This window comes from Alligator mississippiensis, chromosome 2 (genome assembly GCF_030867095.1).
Source record: "Alligator mississippiensis isolate rAllMis1 chromosome 2, rAllMis1, whole genome shotgun sequence".
NCBI classification, from domain to species: Eukaryota; Metazoa; Chordata; order Crocodylia; family Alligatoridae; genus Alligator; species Alligator mississippiensis.
The window spans coordinates 174,791,415-174,810,260 of record NC_081825.1 but is presented as its reverse complement, the minus strand read 5'-3'; the positions used below and the strand labels follow the sequence as shown (position 1 = coordinate 174,810,260).

The window sequence follows — 18,846 nt, the reverse complement described above, 5'->3', positions numbered from 1 at the left end:
CCTTTGAGTCAGAAAATTCTTGCATGTTTGCCCGCCAAACAATTGGACTTGATGACCAAGGTAGTCCCTTTCAGGCCTAAATTCCTAACTTTGTTCTTAATTTGGGACTTGTATTTTTATTAATGTCTCACATTTGGTTCTCTCTGTTTCTTAACCTACCATTTTTTTATGGTTGGAACAACAAAAGTGGCATTTATTTAGAACACAGGAGATGCCCACATAGGCTTTTTGAGTGCCCAGCATTTACTGTAAGTTTTTTTTATTTTTTTTTCTGTCACATTTGACAAATGCCATTCCTCTATTCTAAGGGGAAGATTGTTTCAAAGTGAGTTTTATTACTTCAGAAAATGTTCTTGCTGCAGTGCATGTTTTAATAATGTCTGGAAGCTCTGTGCCTACTGGATAATGATTAAATAAAAATGCACAGTGTTTTTATGGGGCATTGGTTGTAGCCATGTTGGTCTAAGGACACAGGCAGAAAAGGTTCTTTGGGTAAATGTGATAGTTTTATTAGACCAACTAAAAAGTTGGAAAATTTGTTCTTTGAAAGCTTGTGCCTGAAAGCTTGCAAAGAACATTTTTTCAACTATTTGGTTGGTCTAATAAAAACAAAAAATCACATTTACTTAAAGAAACTTTACTCCCTAGTATTTTTACAGCACTTTTCATCTTCAAAGCACAGTCATTTGGGATTTTCCATCAACATGATTTTTGAACAAAAATTCCATTTTACGTTCACCCTTAATAAAAGCATTTCAGTTTGTTGAACTGAAATAGAATATATGTCTTGAGCTACTTCAATACTGAATTGTGTCTTCCTAGATTGTTGTGGAGCCTCATGAGAGTTGGAGCTGGGTACTTAGCACTACTATTCTCTCCTCTGGGGTTGGCCCATTGGTTGAAGAACGTCTTCCATGATGCATCTTGTTTTCCCATTCTCTCGTCAGAAATTACAGTTTAAACTCAGGTATAGTCATGAAATAACTAAGCTTTGGACACTTCCGTGAATAGTTAATTAAATAGTAACAGACGCATTTTACAGATTAGGAAGTGAGGGTGTAGAGATGCAGAGGCAAACAAACAAAAACTGAAAGTCAGGACTTCTATTTTTCTAACTGCTGTTCATCAGAACAAGGATATTCCACATGCAGAGGGTACCTTGCACCAAATAATAGAAGATTTGCTTGCATTTATCTTAAGGTTTAGGGTAAACCAACCAATTTGATTCCCTTTATTTTGTCTTGGCTACCTTTCCTATTTACAGGGATTTTCACATCAGGCAATATCCACCATACATTAAGTAAAGATACATTCAGTGTCTTTTATTTTTATTGTCTTCCCAATATATTTGAAGTACAAACAAATGTCAAGAAAGTTTTATGCGGCATAAGAGTCTTTTCAGGGCACCCTTCACTTCTTTGTTCCTCAGGCTGTAGATCAGAGGATTCAACATGGGGATGACCATAGTGTAGAACACTGAAACCACCTTGTCTCGGTCAAGGGAGTAACTGGAAATTGGCCTCACATACATGAAGACAGTGGTGCCATAGAATAGCATTACAGCTGTCAGGTGAGAGGCAGAGGTAGAGAAGGCTTTGTGCCTGCCCTCAGTGGAGCGGATCCTCAAAATGGTGGAGAGGATGTAGATATAGGAGGCTAGGATCTCCAGTGAAGTGAAGATGCCATGGAATGTACCAAATATGTAAAGCACCAGCTCATTTCTGTAGGTGTTAGAGCAGGAGAGCTGTATCAATGGAGGAATATCACAGAAGTAATGGTTGATGACAACAGAGCTGCAGAAGGACAACGTGAAAGTAGAAATACTTTGTGCCAGTGCATGGACAAAGCCAATGAGGTAAGAACCAGCCACAAGATGGGCACAGAGTTTTGGGGACATGATGACTGTGTAAAGCAGTGGGTTACAGATGGCTACATACCAGTCATATGCCATCACAGCCAAGAGGAGGCACTCAGCACTTGCTGTTAGGACAAAAATGAACAACTGTGTGACACATGCACCAAATGAAATAACTCTCCTCTCAGTTAGGAAATTCACCAGTGTTTTGGGGGTGATAGATGAGGAATAGCAGAAATCCACAAAAGCCAAATGACTGAGGAAGAAATACATTGGAGTATGGAGCTGGGGATCAACCGTGATTAACACAACCATCCCAAGATTCCCCATCACTGTTATTAAGTACATTGTTAAGAAGAGCAGAAAGCAAAAAACTTTCATCTCTGGAATTTCTGTTAGTCCTGAGAGGATAAATTCAGTCACCATACTGTGATTTCTCTCAGCCATTTTTTTGGCCAAATCACGTGTGTGTTATCTATTGAGTGGAACCCAACTCTAATGAGTAGGGCAAAGGGAGAAAATCAGTGGCCCAACCTATATCATTTAGCTATCCAAGACACATATATAGCTCATTTCCATAGCATTTGACCAACTCAAAAGCTTTAATGATTTTGTATTTGTAATACCACTGAAAGAATGAGCAGTATTGTCAGCATTTAGTAATTCAGAAAATGAGACAGAAAATGAAGCAACTCACTGAGAGACGCACAGTATAACTATTGTACAGCTGTAATTTAGAGACAGATAAATCTATGTCAGAAGATTGACAACTGTGCCATCTTTCTTCCCCCCACTTCCAACTGAATGATTCTGTCTTTCTGATAAAGAGTCACTGAACATTACAGCTACAGCAAACTGCATGATGTCTCTGCCTCTTCACTTTCTTGCAGGTGCAGCTTGATGAGTCCTGATATATGCAAAATGATCCATACGTCCTCCCAGCTTCTTCCTGGACACACAAAATCTCATTAACTTCTTTGTGACTACAACATAGGCACTAACAGTAATACAGACTATTATTGTAAACTACAACTGCAGCACCTGCTAGTAAAAGCCCACCCAGGAGAGCCTGGAACTCAATGAAAGCTGTAAAAACTAAATTAGGCAGGAGGAATTAGTCTGTATTTTCCTGAATAATAACATTGCTAGACTGTTACCAATAACTAGGTATGGCAAAGTGGGGGTCCCTGACCAGCCACAGTGCTGGTTTTCCCCACCGGCCTCTGGGCATGCCACCCACCTGTCTTTCCTTCCATGCCTTGTTGTTAATTAATTATGTTGTTAATTAAGGAGGGAGGCTGTGCATTCTCACCCCAGTGCCAGGGGGCACTATCTGTGGCTCCATTCCTCCCCTGCACCACAGCCCAAGCCTCACAGATGGCATCCAGGTGACAATGCTCTGAGCCTACAGCTGGACCAAGCTTAGCCCTCGTTGTCAGGCCACAGACACACGCACATTCATACCGCCCTCCTCTCACTAGGGCCTCACACACTGCAGCCTCTCTCACAGGATCTCTTTCATGCATCAACAACTTATATTGCCTTGCTCCCTCTTGGAGCAGGCCCCTTCGGCCCATAGGCTTTAGCTAGCTCATACCTTGGGTGGCAGACATACTGGCTTTTGAGTCTCTCCCACTATCCTCACTGGGGTAGTGGCCAGTCAATCACCCAACTGGGTCTAAGCTTGCCCTGGCACCTTCCAGGGGCAACTCTATACATTCAGACATACTGGGCTCCCAGCCCTCTGGTTTTCCCCCTCACTGGCGTGCCACACCGCCCCTTCACTAGGGCCACCCCCCTCCCTGGGGCTCAACATCTCACACCACCCCCTTACTGAGTCCGCCCTCTTACTGGGGCTCCACATTTCTACCCCTTCACTGGGGCTCCACACCACCCCCTCACTGGGGCCATGGGGCTTCCCTTCCCGGTGGCCTCAGGTGGGCACAGCCATGCCTGGCCCCCACCCTCACTCCTCAGGATCTTGCACCCCACAGGGCTCAGGTGGCTGCAGCTGTGCTTGGCCCCAACTACCTCCGATGTTAAATGGCCCACCCAAAGGTGAGGGCTGGGGTTAAGGCACCCCTACCCACCTTTCATTGGGGTGGTAACTGGTCTGGCATTTCCTGGGAGCTCCCACACCACTAAGAGTCCCACCAGGCCACCCACCCCTGGCAGGGTGGAGTTCTAGGCCATGCCCAGGACCAGGAGCCTCTAAATCATCCCCTACAGCTCCTGCCCTTATCTCCAGGATATTGCATGCAGCCTTGCAGCCAGGCAATGTTACTGCCTGCCAGCAGTGAACTGTTCTGTTTATATAGATGGCCAGAGATTTAAAATGACAGCCTCAATCAAGCACCTGCTGTCTGCTTGGCTCCACTCTTAAAGTAGCAGTCACCAACAGTGCCCTGCCACACTGAGCTAACTAGTTTAAAGCTAGATAAGCTAAGATACTCTGTGCATGCTACATGAGATGCTACGTCACCGTTGGAAGTGATGGGGTTGGAAATGACCCATGTGCCACCTGGACTGTACAGTACCAGTGGTTACTGCACAGTCATTTAGTACTTGCTAAAGCAATTGCTAAATAACTGTGCAGTAACAACTGAACAGCTGGGCAGACATGTAGATGTACCTAGTATGAGCCATACCTTGTTTACTATTCATGTGCCTAAGTAGCAGGTACATAACCCCATAAGCGCAGCTTTTGGCACTTATGAACAGTTTGTGATTATACTTTGCTTGCACCAGACTATGGAAATTCTCAGTAGGTCTCAACTAGGCAGCTACTTGGGAGAAATAGGTGTACATGTAAGGCTGAGGAAGTCCTAAAATTTTAGTTTCAGAAAAAGCTGACCAGCCAGTAGTTGTTGGAAGACAAGCTCTCTCCCATGTGTCAGTCCAATACTCCAGTAGCTAAGAACTTGCCCAGGGAGCTAGAGAACTGGAGTATAGCTGTGACCTCACGCAAATGGATTTGAATCCTTGTTTTCTGCTTTCTAGCAAAGTTGGTTAACCACCAGGCCATGGGCTAGGCATGGCCTATACCTCCATAGAATACTCTTCTTGAAGCTAGCCTACTGTGCCTTACAAATAACATTAATTAGATCAAATGAATCAAAAAAAAAAAGTGGAAAATGTTCTGCCACATTGGGTTTAGAGGGACAAGCTAGTATCCAGATCCCCCTCCCATCCAAGCCAGCATCCATATTGTTCAGCCATTCATCCACTTAGCTGTTTTTTTTTCCCCTTCTGGTACCACCTTTTTAGCTCTCTAGTAGGCCAGGTGCAAGAGAAAAGTTGAAGAGGTTTTTAGGTAACGACTAAGTGGTGGCCTGGTAGTTACAGCATGTTGCTGAGACACAGGTTCAAACTCTGTCTGAGTGTGTGCATCTACACGGGTAATTAGTGCACCTGAATAAACTCCACTGCACTTCATGCCAGAATTTATTGTTCCCTGGTGTAGCATTTACACATGCACCTGGGACCACAGTACATTGAGCTGGGACAGCACAGCCCCACTTGGCAAGGGGCCCCGGGCATCAGCCTGTCAGCTTGGAGCTGCTCCACCCCAGCTCAACATGCTGCAGAGGGGCTGGCTGGGGCACAAAGGTGCCACAGTGTGGGGTTAACCAGTAGGCAGCCCCACACTTTAGCACCTGTGTGCCCCAGCCAGCCCTGGTCACCATCTACACGTGCATTGTGGTGCACTAAACTCCACCATAGGATAGTTCTTGTGTCATGCAGTACTATCCTACAGCAGAGTTAATTAGTTTACCCTGGCCTAATAGCACTGCATGTGTAGACAATGATGCTTTACTGCAGAGCTAATTACTCAACTCCACAGTAAATGTACTTGTAGATGCCCCCAGTGTGGGATGACCTATTGGGAACTGGGGTCTCCCACTCCCTGGGAAAATATCTGAACACTAGGGTTTTTAAATAAAAAGTGAGGAGGAGTTCCTTCTCCCTTTTAATAGGTATACATACAAAGCAATCCTATTTCCCAACCTGTGTATAGGTGCCAATAACTGCAGCTAAGTGGCTTCATGCACACCATTAGGAATATGATGTGTAAGTAGGATCTGGCCCTATGTGCATACCGTAGATGTAGGTTAAACACACTTTAGTAATCATAGGAAGTTAAGGTTGGAAGGGACCTCAGGAGGTTATCCAGCCCAACTTCCTGCTCAAAGCATTATGCCTAATAGAAAATTTGCCTAATGCAGAATGCCTACCAGAAAATATAATGGTTTCTTCTCTATAAGAAGTGATTGGCAAAAGTTTAATTTCTGGCAAAACCAGCAATCAAAATAAGCCCTTCAAATGACAGAAGGTGTCTAAAATTTCCCTAAGGACTTGATCCAAAGCCCACTGATGTCAATGAGTGTCTTTCTATTGACTTCATTGTTCAATGGCCATTTTATTCTAAGAAATAAATTAGAAAGGTTTATAAAATGAATCACCCTATTTTTATGAGTATCAAAAATGTCTAAGGTGCTAAAGGGGAGAGAATTAGGAGTGAAGTGGGGATCACTGAGATAAAGGATAGTTTGGGGCAGGGGTCGGGATATAAGAAGCCAGATTCACAGGCAAGTTTATTAGTTCCTTTTCTATACACTTCCATTTCTTTCAACAAAGGAAATTCCAAACCAGACAAAAGTATGTTGGTTACCATATGATTAATCTATGAAAATTATTGCCACATGATATTAGTGAAGGAAATACTTTATGGATACAATTAAGAAATATACTTGTATTAGTTTCTTTGCTTTGTAAACCTCACGTTTTAGGACATAATATGTGTATAGTGTGAAATTCAGATAAAATCATCCAGTGGAGCTATAACCATGCAATCATTATCACAGTGATGAATATGTACAGTTGTATAGACAGCCCCAGTAAGACAGTGAAAGCACTCATGAACAAAAGCTCTCCAGTCTAAGGATTAGACCAACTAGCCCATTGATACATAGTATTTAACTTCTAAAGCAATGGCAAAACTATGATATGCTCTTTAATACCATTACTTTCTATTGGAAAATGAAATGCTTCTTAAGGATTGTTTGGATTTGGCTTTTTAGCTCCTACTTTGGTCCATCTCTTGTATATATTTCCATACCATTTTTTCCCTGAAGAAATGTGCTATATACTCACCTACAGTATTATATTTTCTTCACCAGATCTCCTAGAATGGTAGAGAAAGGAAACTGTAAAATTTTTACAGCTGTAGAAGCTTTATTCTTTATAGCAAGAAAGAGCTTTTAAGGCTGATTTCAAAAGGTGCTTAGGTACCAAAAGAAGGATGTAGGCACCCAGTCAGATTTTCAAACATGACTAAAGAGATTAGGTTACTGATTTAAATGGGAGTTTAATACATGATATGCTTAAGCCATGTTGAACATTTCCTCAGTTTCCTATCCATAAGTCTATCCATATAAACATTAAATATCATTAAAGATATGGACCTCTATTCATTTCCAGACAGCAAAATATTTCCTATTTCACTATTCTTTCATTCCTTGGAGATCTCAGAACAGCTGTGACTGCCTATGCCTAAAGAAGGGTGCTTGTGCCCGAAAGCTTGCAAAGAACTTTTTTCCAACTACTCAGCTGGTCTAATAAAAGATATCACATTTAACCAAAGAAGCTTGTCTTCCTATTTCACTAGCTGTCAATTAATGTGTTTAATTAAACAAATTAGTGTAGCTAACATACAGTCTACAGGTTGGTCATTATTTGTTTTGTTTGTTTGCTTTCTTGCTTGCTTTTCTTAGTTAAAATGCATATAAATAACTGATGTTCCTGGCATCAAGAATCCAGACACTTTACATGATATTGCTATCAGATATAGCAGTACACCTACCTGTAAAAGCTGCAGACATTCAAAGTGATTCTGGTGAAAGCCAAAGTACAAGCCTGCACAAGCTCCTTCTCTGAATATAAACGTTTTTAAGATGATGCAGGTATTTTATTCATATACAGAAATACTGGGACCTTGAAATCCCTGAAGATGCTCTCCCATTGAAACTGCTTGGCGTAACATGCACAAAACTAAGCAATGAAAAAAACCAAAAAAGACTTTTGAAAAATTGTTTAATTGACCTACCTTTAATTAACTTCATGCTCAGCATGGGACATATCTAATTCTTCACTGCAGGGTTACTTGGCTATTAAAAGTGCTTGATTAGTTGTAGAAGTCTGGGTAGTTATATACCTTATAGACTAAATATGATAGCTAGCTAGATAGATAGAAAGAATTGCCTGTGCACATAAGGTCAAATAGATTCCAACATTTTAGCTACAACTAATGGATATCACACACCACACGAGGAAAGCACTCCCTCTGTTTAGCTTAAATGCCTAGAGTCGGGAGGAAGGAAGAGCAAGGTTCTAGATCCTCCTCATCCAAAAGGGTTTTTAACGTTTTTCATCTACATGTACTTCCTAACAGAAGTGTTCTAACTATAAGAACACAGGGTAAGCATTAGGGTGTAGTTACACATTACCTCTCAACCATGTTTAATGGTCTTAACACAGCAGTGTCTCTAACCTAAGGTTGGAAAAGATGTTTTGTGTATCTGCTGAACATCTCAGAGATCATGTCTACACATTCAATAATGCACTTTAGGTTATGCTCCTTAAATCTAGTACCTCCATTGTGAAGTACTAGAAAAATGCACACCAACCTATTTTAATGCACATTAGTGAAACAGCAAATTTTTATGATGCTTTAATGTTCATTAAAATAGGCTAATGTGTATTAAAGAGCACATATGGGTGCACCCACTAATAAGAAGTGTAATGTGCCCCATCTGGGGAGGAAAAACCTGCAACAAACTTAAAGGTTCAGTGGTGCTATACTAGCTAGCACCACATCTGAAAGGGACCCAGGGGATCATAATTGACCATAAAATGAATATGAGTCACCAGTATGATGCTACAATACACAAAGCAAACAATATTCTGGGATCCATCAACTGATGCATCTCAAGCAAAACTAAGGAAGATATTCTCCCACTCTCCTTGGCATTGATGAGGTCACAGCTGAAGTACTGCATCCAGTTCTGGGCACCACACTTCAACAAGGATGTGGAGAAGCTTAAGAGAGTCCAGAGAAGAGCCACTCGTATGATTAGAGGCCTGAAGAGCAAGCCATATAAGGAAAGGTGGACAGATACGGGAGTGTTCAGCCTAGAAAAGAGAAGACTTTGGTGGGATTTAGTGGCAGTTGACAAATATATCAGGGGAAATCATCAGAGGCTAGGTGAAAAACTATTCACCAAAGTGCACCAGGGGAAAACCAGGAGCAATTGTCATAAACTCCTAGAAGAAGGTTTCAGATTGGATATAAGGAAAAATTTCTTCATGGTACATGTGACCAGGCTCTGGAATAGACTTGCAGAGGGATTGGTGCAGGCACCTACCTTGGATATCTTCAAAAGGAGATTGGACGCACACCTTGCTGAGGTTATTTGGCTCTGGGCAATCTTTCCTGCCCAGAACAGGGGGGCTGGACCCAGTGATCTCACAAGGTCCCTTCTAGCCCTAAATTTCTGTGAATCTGTGAATCCTCTTTAGGCCAGGATTATCTTCAGCTGGTGTTATGTAGCTCATGTAGTGGGAATGTCTGTTTCACAAGGCTAATACCTGCAATATGTAGTCCTCCAGTAGCCTGGGAGGTTTTCCTGCCAGTCCCCTTCCCCCCAACCTCACCCTCTCCACATGCACAAAGACTATCATCTAGAACAGTGCTTCTCAAACTATCTGATGTGGTGGACCGTCAATATTTTTTCCAGGGGGCCAGGGACCGGTGCCTGGTTCAGCCGGTGGCAGCAACTTCGTGTAACAGTGCTACACAAATGCGCGACTGGCTGTTTCTTTCTTTCCTCACCTCGCACGACGTGACATCACCTGGAGTGTTGGAACATATGAACTGTGGCACTATGACATATCAATGTTAGGCTTCTGAAAATATATTTCTTTCTTTCCTGACAACTCACTGCGGACCGGTGACCGGTGACTCGCGGACCGGCACCAGTCCACAGACCATCACTTTGAGAAGCACTGATCTAGAACTCTACTGCCCCAGGCTGACTGCCAGGGACAGCTGAGCAGCTGCAAGTGAGTGGGGAAGGGGTGAGTGGGGAGTAGAAAAAAGGGGAGAAAAGGGGGAAGGAGGGAGCAGATGGGAAGGGAGCTGCTGGATAGCCCTGGGGCCTTGTGAGGGTGGCAGAGGTTCAGTCTAGATGGGGAGGGGCAGGGGATCACAGGAGGATCATGGCGTACAGGGAGAGGTTCAGGCTGGATCCAGGTGGTTGGGTCCAGTGGGGCCTGATACTAGCTTGTGGGGGCAGCACATTGGGCAGGCAGAGCATGTGATGGTGGCAGCAGCTGCTCAACAACGGACTGTTTAGGAGTTCCTAACATGGGTAAAACTGCTGCACCCCCCTGCTCTAGAAACCAGCACTTTCCAACCCCTGCTCTCCTGTAGAGTTTGCCCACTCTGCTTGTTACAACAGTGTTGTGATCCATTTTATCTAATGAATATTAAATGGAAGGTTAAATGGGAAGTTCAGTGGCTTATTACTTGAGGAGGGATACTTAGGCAGTGGCTTGTAGTTAAAATGTTATGATGAGAGGCAGGTTCAAACTTTTGTGTTATGAGAGGTTGTAAAGCCTAGGTCTCCTATTTACTGGAGAAGTGTCTTAACCATTAGGATATCTGGGTTCTTTTCACTTCTGGCAGGTACATATTCACCTACCATGTTCAACTAGAGTTGATATAATACATTATATTAGGGTTACTTGGTCCAGATGGTTACTGAACCTGAGCTAAAAAGGTAGGTGCATGCTATCTTATGGAAGATAGATTTGAAAGATCTAATATCTTAGGATTCAGCAGCTGTTGTCTTCCAGGGACACAGGATATATCAGGGACAGGAAAATCACATATAAAGATGTGGTATTTGTAGGTAATTCTTTCAATATTTTATTCCCATGATTCCTAAACTGGTACTCAACCTCCAAATGACTTAAGGCCAAGTCTGTTTGGAACTCACAGGCATGTACATGTAGGTGACCTAAAATCTACCCAAATCAGCAGGAGAATGTTCCTATTTAACTGGATGCATATGCCTAGAATCCCTACAGCAGCAATGGGGAAATATGGGCATCTCCAACAGATAATCCAGAAAGGCAGGAGGCACCTAGAGTTAGTGAATAGGAAACACTGCATGTGGGATGTGTCCAACCTTCTGCCCGTCTCCACAGCTTAGGCATCTGAGTCACACAGCACATTAATCATTTCTGTATTTCTGTAGTATAGAATACCTAGCACTGCATCTGGATATAGGCACTACAGGAGAAGTAGTGCTCCTTTTTTTCAATAGTGTAATAGTTAGAGCAATAACTCAGGAAGTCAGAAGGCTGAATACTAACCCTTGCTTATCCTGGGAGAACTTTCCATAAGAGGGGTGGAAGACTCTCCCACCCAATGTATTCTATAGCCTGTTGGTTAGAGCAGTCTCTGGAGATGTGCCTTACAGTTCTCTCAGGATAAGGAAGGGTTAGTATTCAGCTTGGATTCCACTTCCTGCTCCCAGGGCTTTTTATGCATTTCACATTAAGAAGCCATTGGTTAAAAATGAGAAATACCACTGCCAAGAGAGAATGGAATCCAAGTTATCACCATTTCCATAACTAGGAGGTTATAGAGGCAGCCTCCTTTTTGCTTATTCTTCTTCTGTCTTTACAAATCTGGCACTCTTGCATACTGACTGAGAGAACTTGAAGGCACATCTCCAGAAAGTGCTCCTTACCAATAGGCTACGGAATACATTGGGTGGCAGAGTCTTCCACCCCTCTTATGGAAAGTTGTGCAAAGCGCTTGAAGTTATAGCATTATCTAGGCTAACAAATGTTCAGCATTTGATGGTGGCAGCTGAATGCCTCCATGAATTGGTCAAGGCTAGGAGGCAGTGGGTGCTGTAGCCTCCTGTAGAATCCAGCCAGCTTGATTGCTACCCAGCTGCTCCCCCTTCCCTGCCTGCTGGCTGGCTGCAAAGAACCAGCCAGGATTCATTTCCCTGTGTGGGGTGGCAGGGTGAAGGCATCTTGGGGGCTGTTCCCCCTCCCTGCTGGTGCCATGGGGCACCAGGGACCCTCTCCTGCTGGGGAGGGTCCTGTTCAGGGCATCCCCCACCCCCAATCACTGCCCAACTGCTCACTCTCCCTGACCTGCCAGCTGGCTTCACAAGGCAGAGATTCTCTGCTTCCTCCCTAAGGCAGACCATGACATGTAACCCTTTTAGAGAATTGTATACAAGATCCCTAAGGCATTATAATTTAGAGCACCTTCATTCACTACCTAATTTAATGAAGGTTACTTTTTCACACGATTGGCTAATTTTAAAGTGTGCTGCAACTATGCATGTGTGTTATGACATGTCTGTAGTCCACTTGTAGGGGCCAGATTGCATGAACAATGTCACTTCTGTCTACACTCTTAGAGTCTTTTGAGCACCTGACACATTATATTTCTCTCCTGATTAATGTGTTAATCATGCCATAAACAGCAACTAGTCACATGTACACTGACATAAAATGGCAAATCAGCCACAAAGATATCACTCAAAAATGTGTAACATCTTTGTAGCTGGTTTGGATTGTGCCATAAATTGAACATGTGGCATGTCCCCTCATCAACAACAATTAGCTAAGTATCACCACCACAACTTGGGCCTCCCCAAGTCTGGAACCTGGCTGGGGGCTACCCTTGTCCTGATGCTGGCAAACTGCTGATTGTCCACTTCAGGATGTGGGTTTGCATGGATTTGACACCTTAAAGAACCTTGTTCTGCAGTCTACAAACTTGAGGTCTCCTTAAGTTGTCAGGTACTGGGAAGACTCAGGGCATGGGGAAATTCCAAGATGTAGCTCATATCCTTTCTCTGCTTGATCCTAAGGATTAGACAGGGGACAGCCTGGGTCTGAACTGGGACTGGGGCTGTTCAGTTCCAAATCAGCTGAGTTTCAGGGTCTAGCAGGGGGTAGTCCAGCACCCTTAGCTCTTTGTTTCTCAGGCTGTAGATAGAAGGTGTCAGCATGGGGTTCTCTACCATGTAACAAACAGAAACAGCTTGTTCTTGGTCTGGCAAGGAGTCAGAGCTGGGGTGCATGCAGCTGAAAACTGCAGTCCAAAAGAACATGGCAACAACCATCAGGTGGGAAGCACAAATGGCTTTGCATCTGCCCTCAAAGAAGCTGTTCTTAAGGATCACTGAGACAACGTGCATGTACAAGATGGATATCTCCAGGGTGATGAAGATACCTTTGAAGATTCAGAATACAAATAAAATTACCTCACTGATCTTCATGGAGAGGTTAAGCAGGGGAACCACATCACAGAAGAAGTGGTTGATGACATAGGAATGGCAGTTGGAATGCACAGCTATTTTGTATCATTTAAATCACAAAAGCACAGATGTAGGAATCAATCTAAAGCAAAATCCGATCCTAATATGAAGATCCTCAGCTCATCTCTCATGGAAAGCAATATACTTCTGCTATTAAAAATAGAAACAGTATAAAAATGTTTTCCCCCTTTCATTTCTGTTTCTATTACATGCTGCTTGCCATTCACATTTGACTCAGTACATCAGTGGGACTGGCCATGTGCAAAATCTAAACTCATCCTTTGGGTGCATCTACTGAGGTGTTACAATACCTAACAATAAGGAAGCTGCTCATAGGAACATAGTTTGAGAAAACAGGGAAACCAGAGTAGGGAAAGTTGCTGGTTATAGTTTCTACCATCAGGGCTGTTTTATGTATTTTACATTAGATAGTCAGGAGATGGAAAAAAAAATCCTAATAGGAGAAGAGGGGGAAGACCCAGCTGCATGCCCTAAATGTTAAGCTATTCAGTCAGGGATTCTGTTCTTTGCTCTCTGTTTGGTCCCATGACTTTTGCACTCTTGAAAGTCCCATGGCCCATATGCAACAGGAGAAGGAAGCAATTTGCCCATAACTGCATTATGGCTGGGTGACTTGTTCACTTGATGGACATGGGTTTAAATCCCTTGGCCTGATGCTTTCTGATTGAGTATCCTAACTACTAGGATGCACCAGGTCATGAAATAGGGAAGTGAGATAAGTTCTAAGGCCTACCTTGCTGTGGAAGCCAAACTTTATATTAAATATGATGCTGTCCGTGTGCACTAGACATTACTGAAGCATACCTAAGGGACTGGACTTCTGGTTGGGTTTTAGGTCAAGTTTTGATACTAATGCACACTGGCTGCCTATACATGTGCTCATTTGTGTTCTAATTAGAGTGCTCCAGTGTTGCCTCACCGCCATGTGTATTAAGCCTCCGCACATTTTTTAATGGCTGCAGGGGCATTTTATCTAGACCCCATTGAATGAGCTTTAGATAAATCATCCCATAGCCATTTAAAAACACATGAGGGCTTAATACATGTGATGGTAAGCCATTTCAATTAAAGCGGCTGTCTAGGAACCACTCTAATAAAATGCCTCCATCCATACCCCGAGTATGTGTATAGGGAGCTCTTATCTCTCACAGTGAAGCTTAGGTGGAAGCTAGAAGCCTATCTGCTTGGGTTCAATTGCTTTTAAGCAGGCTCCAAAGTTCCCAAGTTAAGACACCTTAGGAGCTTTACAGTCTAAAATATACATGCCAAATGAGTTTTGGGACTGCTCTATTGGATATTTTCTGGATTGCTTATTGAATCTTAGTTGCCCAAATTCTACTTCAGTCCTGTTTTGGTCCCTAATTGCCTAATCTGGATTTTGTCCCAGGTAAGTAAATTCAGTAATCAAATATTATCATTTGCCCAGGGTGTTTTGCTGTTTCATTGACCAGGTGTCTTTCTCTGTGGTGTCGATCACTGTAATATCTCCTGGCTACACTGTCACTTGGGCTATGTTTCCACACAAGAAAGATCTCATTTGATTACCATCCAGGCTAGCCACATGTTCAGTCCTGTCCTGTAAAACTAAATGTGGGTAGTTACCCATTTACACTCCCAAAGTAGGTATGGGGAAGCGTCAGGAGTGAGCTGGGAAGGTATATCAGAAACTGTGACTCAAGTGTCTCATTGCTACTGCTGGAGTTGGGCAATTTATTTACAGCACTCTGTTTAGTGTTGGACCTAAAGTAACAAACCCACCCTCCATTAGTATTTCTGCAAGACATGGTTATGATTTAAACAGCATCTGAGAGAACACAATGCCTGGGCCTGCTCTATCAACATTATAAAGAAAGAAGAGGAGTTTATTTTTGTTTTTCCATATAATTTTATTAAGTGCAATCACCTCGAAAATACTTTCCCTCTTACTAATCTTTTCATGGCATTCTTAACTTCTTTATTCCTCATACTATAAATCAAGGGGTTCAGCATGGGAATCACTACTGTATAGAACACCGATGCCACCTGGTCTTGCTCTGGCAAGTAACTTGTATTAGGGCGTAAGTATATAAAGATTTCAGTCTCATAAGATACAGTCACAGCCATCAAGTGAGAGGTGCAGGTGTTAAAGGCTTTGAGTCTACCTTTAGTGGAGTGGATCCTCAGGATAGCAGCCAGGATGTACAGGTAAGAGAAGAGGATGATGCTGAGGGAGCCAACAGAGGTAAAACTAGCTAAAATACAGATAATAATTTCAGCACGGGAGCTATTAGAGGAGGAAAAGGCTAGTAATGGAGGGGTATCACAGAAGAAATGCCTGATGATGTTGGGTCCACAATATGATAATCTGGTAATAAAACACAGAGTAATCAAAGCATTTGTGAAGCTAATGAAATAGGATCCAGCAACCAATGAAACACAGGTTTTATGGGACATAATTGCTGAGTACAGCAGTGGATTACAAATGGCCACGTAGCGGTCATATGCCATTGTGGATAGAAGGAAGCACTCTGTGCACACCCAGGCAATGAAAAAATACATTTGCACAAAACATCCAATGTAAGAAATGTCTTTGCTGTTGGACAAGAAGTTCATCAGCATCTTGGGAGTCACAACAGATGAGTAGCAGATATCAACTACAGATAGGTTACACAGGAAGAAGTACATGGGGGTATGAAGCCAAGAATCAGTCCTGATCAGCATGATGATCCCAAAATTCCACAGGAGAGTGATAACATAGATTACTAGGAACAACACAAAGAAGGTGCGCTGCATGTCTGAGTCATCTGAGAGTCCGATGAGAATGAAGTGGGACACCCCGGTACAGTTTTTCTCTGCCATGCTCTCCAGTCTCCACCTGAAGCATGAACAAACATAAGATGACAATGCATAGTTGGTGCACGTTCTGTGTGAAAATAAGGCACTCAAGGTCACATGCATATATTTCCCCACACAATTCTGAAACATGGTCTGATTTATATAAGTTCACTGAGTACTCATAAAGAAGGGTTATGAATACTTATGTTTGTTTTATCTAAAATAGTTTATTTACCGGAACATGGCAAAATCAGAGTGCTCAACTGTGTATGTATTGTCTTTTGGTGCACAATAATTTATATGTTTTCAAACGGTTTCCCCAACAGTTACATTATGCTGTCTAAATGGGGGGATATATAAACGATTGAGAAGTAAGTGGGTGGGAGGCTTGGTGTGTGAAGAGACATGGACATAGATGAATGTATGGTTGCAGAATTAATCGTTTTCTGATTGAAAGGTTGATTCTTGATTTCAGTGAAGTAATATACTACCAAGCTGGTATTTTTTGTGTGCATGCCCTGCAAAGATCATGGGGCACCCTCCAGCTAAGGTGAAAAAAACCCCATAATTACTATTTTCCAAGTTCCTAATAGGAATGTACAGATATTTTCTGATAGGAACGTCTTATCCAGTAATACCAGTTCCTTGAAACTGGGGCCAGAGCTAGTGGGAGCACCTCAACAGTTTCCTGGTAAAGCAGTGAACCTGACAAGCACATCAAATTGATAGAGCAGCCACTTGATCAGGGAGCTTCTGGTAATAATTGGACCAAAACCAAATTTCAAAAACCCCAAATGTCCTGGCAACCTCCAAAATCCTGCTTGTGGGTCATCTCATAGAAGCTTACTCCAGGTCTGGGATAGCAAGGATCAAGAATCAACCATCCTTAGAGATTTTTAAGGCATGGCAAGACAAAGCCTTGGCTGGTATGATGTAGTTGGGGATGGTCCTGTTTTGATCAAGGGTTTGTACTATATGACCTCTTCCAACCTTAATTTTCTATGATTTTCTGTGATTTAAGTCGTTTGGAAATGTTAAACACTAGATCAGTGTTTTCCATGAACCTTTTTCAACTACTGATGAACAGTTTTCAGTTACTGTTCACCTTGGCCAGCTCACATTAAATAAGTTCTTGAGTCTTACAGCTCATCTACACTTAACCATTAGTAGATGGAAGAACCCAAGTGGTGCTCCTAGACCAGCTTCTGTTCAAGTAGAAAAAAAAAAATAGCCTGTGTTTAGTGGTACTTTAAACATTAACTAGGTAGGAAGGGTGGTAAGTTCAAGCCTGAGTGTTACTGATGAGGATGCAGTTACAGGCTGCAGCTTCAGTCATCACAGCTCATCTGCAGTTCATCCAGTAACTCTTCATTGCTAAGCAAATCACTCTGTCTAGCTTGACAAAGACTTAACTGGACACTTGATCATCCCAGGTAGGAGCAGCATACAGGGCAGTGTCAAGGGCTGTGCTCCTGGTGGTGGCAATGGACAGGCTGTCAGTGCAGCTGCTCCTATTTTTCATTTCTCCCTCAGGTTTGGAGCCTCATTTGTGCCCCTCACTCTTCATGACACTAGTACTGATTGTTAACAAGGGGGCTCCTTCTCACTCCTTTGCTAGTTCCAGGGAAACTACTTCAGGGCACTAATTTGAACAACTTTTCCTGAAGGCGACCTGTCAGTTTCACAATGGGAAATCCAGATTACAAGTATGGACCCCTTCAGTGATCAATGATACACATGATGAAGTGCATAACTAGATGTAGCAGATTTCCTTAGATTAGAAGTGAGGCACATTGAAGCTGGGGATGTCACTCTGTAAATATTAAACAGAGAACTTCAGGGACTTGGGATTGTCTAGTTAGCAGCAGCATAGCTAAAAGTTTTTGGTTAGGGAAACTTCCTATATATATCATTGCCTTAAATGCTAAACCATACACGCAAAGGATGTTATTTACAAACACTTTTGCAACAGTCTGTAATTCATATGATTAAAGCACTGAACTGGACTTCCCAAGAACTATACTCTGATTTCTGTCAGGCTCCTTCCATGACAAAAAATGATGAAGTAATTTTGGGAGCCTAAGACATATTTTCAAAAGTACCTGGAGTCACCATTGAAAGGGGTTTCTAGATCCAAGATCCTAAGGAGTTTGGCACTGCAGTGCCTAATTCTTAAATGCCCTAACACCTACTTAAATTTCAAGGTCTGAGTGAGGTGACTTGTAGCTATTTATATTACCTGCAGAAAGTTGGGTGCCAGTCTTTCTTCCACTCCACCTATCCAAGGAACAAAATAATGGAAATGAAGCCTAGGTTAGAAATATATCACATTAATTTTATAAATGTATATTGTTTTCTTTTAGATCTAAATGCCTAAATAATTTCTATTCCTAAATATTTATTAATAGTGTTTCATGTTGTTCTCACCTACCAAATAAGACTTACCAATATCCAAACAACCTTTGGAATGTCACTCCCATGTCAGTCTTTGCTGTGACGGATGTCTAAAGAAGACAGATCATTTTGACATCTCTAAGAAAGTAAATAATTTAAGAAATAAAATAAATTACTTTCTTAGAATTTGGAAAATTCTGCAGCTGTTACAGCTGTGTAGCAGACAGCTCAATTCAGTCAACCTATAACACTGAGAATTTGAGGTTAATTAGATCCTCTTAAGGGTTGCTATTCCACTAGTGAAGTGATATTTATACTGCACTTTGATCTTTAGAAGAGAAATCCTCA

At 42.4% G+C, this 18,846-nt stretch overlaps 2 protein-coding genes and 1 long non-coding RNA gene across 3 annotated transcripts; all 3 read right to left on the bottom strand.

Moving 5' to 3' along the window:
• Positions 1 to 1,366: 1,366 nt before the first annotated feature.
• Positions 1,367 to 2,442, bottom strand: LOC102572827 (olfactory receptor 8U3-like). Its single transcript, XM_006278497.2, has one exon. It carries the CDS (start codon positions 2,300 to 2,302, stop codon positions 1,367 to 1,369), a length of 936 nt encoding a protein of 311 aa, XP_006278559.1. The 5' UTR covers positions 2,303 to 2,442.
• Positions 2,443 to 2,446: 4 nt separating this feature from the next.
• Positions 2,447 to 13,273, bottom strand: LOC132248661 (uncharacterized). The gene is made up of 4 exons (XR_009459974.1): positions 13,216 to 13,273; positions 7,719 to 7,906; positions 7,010 to 7,040; positions 2,447 to 2,804 (listed from the first exon to the last, which is right to left on the bottom strand). It is a non-coding gene; the product is annotated as an uncharacterized LOC132248661 (long non-coding RNA).
• A 1,916-nt stretch (positions 13,274 to 15,189) lies between these two features.
• LOC102558135 (olfactory receptor 8H1-like) lies at positions 15,190 to 16,131 on the bottom strand. The gene has a single exon (XM_006278516.2). The coding sequence runs from the start codon at positions 16,126 to 16,128 to the stop codon at positions 15,190 to 15,192; it is 939 nt and encodes a 312-aa protein (XP_006278578.1). The 5' UTR covers positions 16,129 to 16,131.
• Between the last annotated feature and the right edge of the window lie 2,715 nt (positions 16,132 to 18,846).

Bases quoted from the DNA above. Each gene is read 5' to 3' on its own strand.
- LOC102572827 (XM_006278497.2), bottom strand. From the start codon at position 2,302: ATGGCTGAGAGAAATCACAGTATGGTGACTGAATTTATCCTCTCAGGA.
- LOC102558135 (XM_006278516.2), bottom strand. From the start codon at position 16,128: ATGGCAGAGAAAAACTGTACCGGGGTGTCCCACTTCATTCTCATCGGA.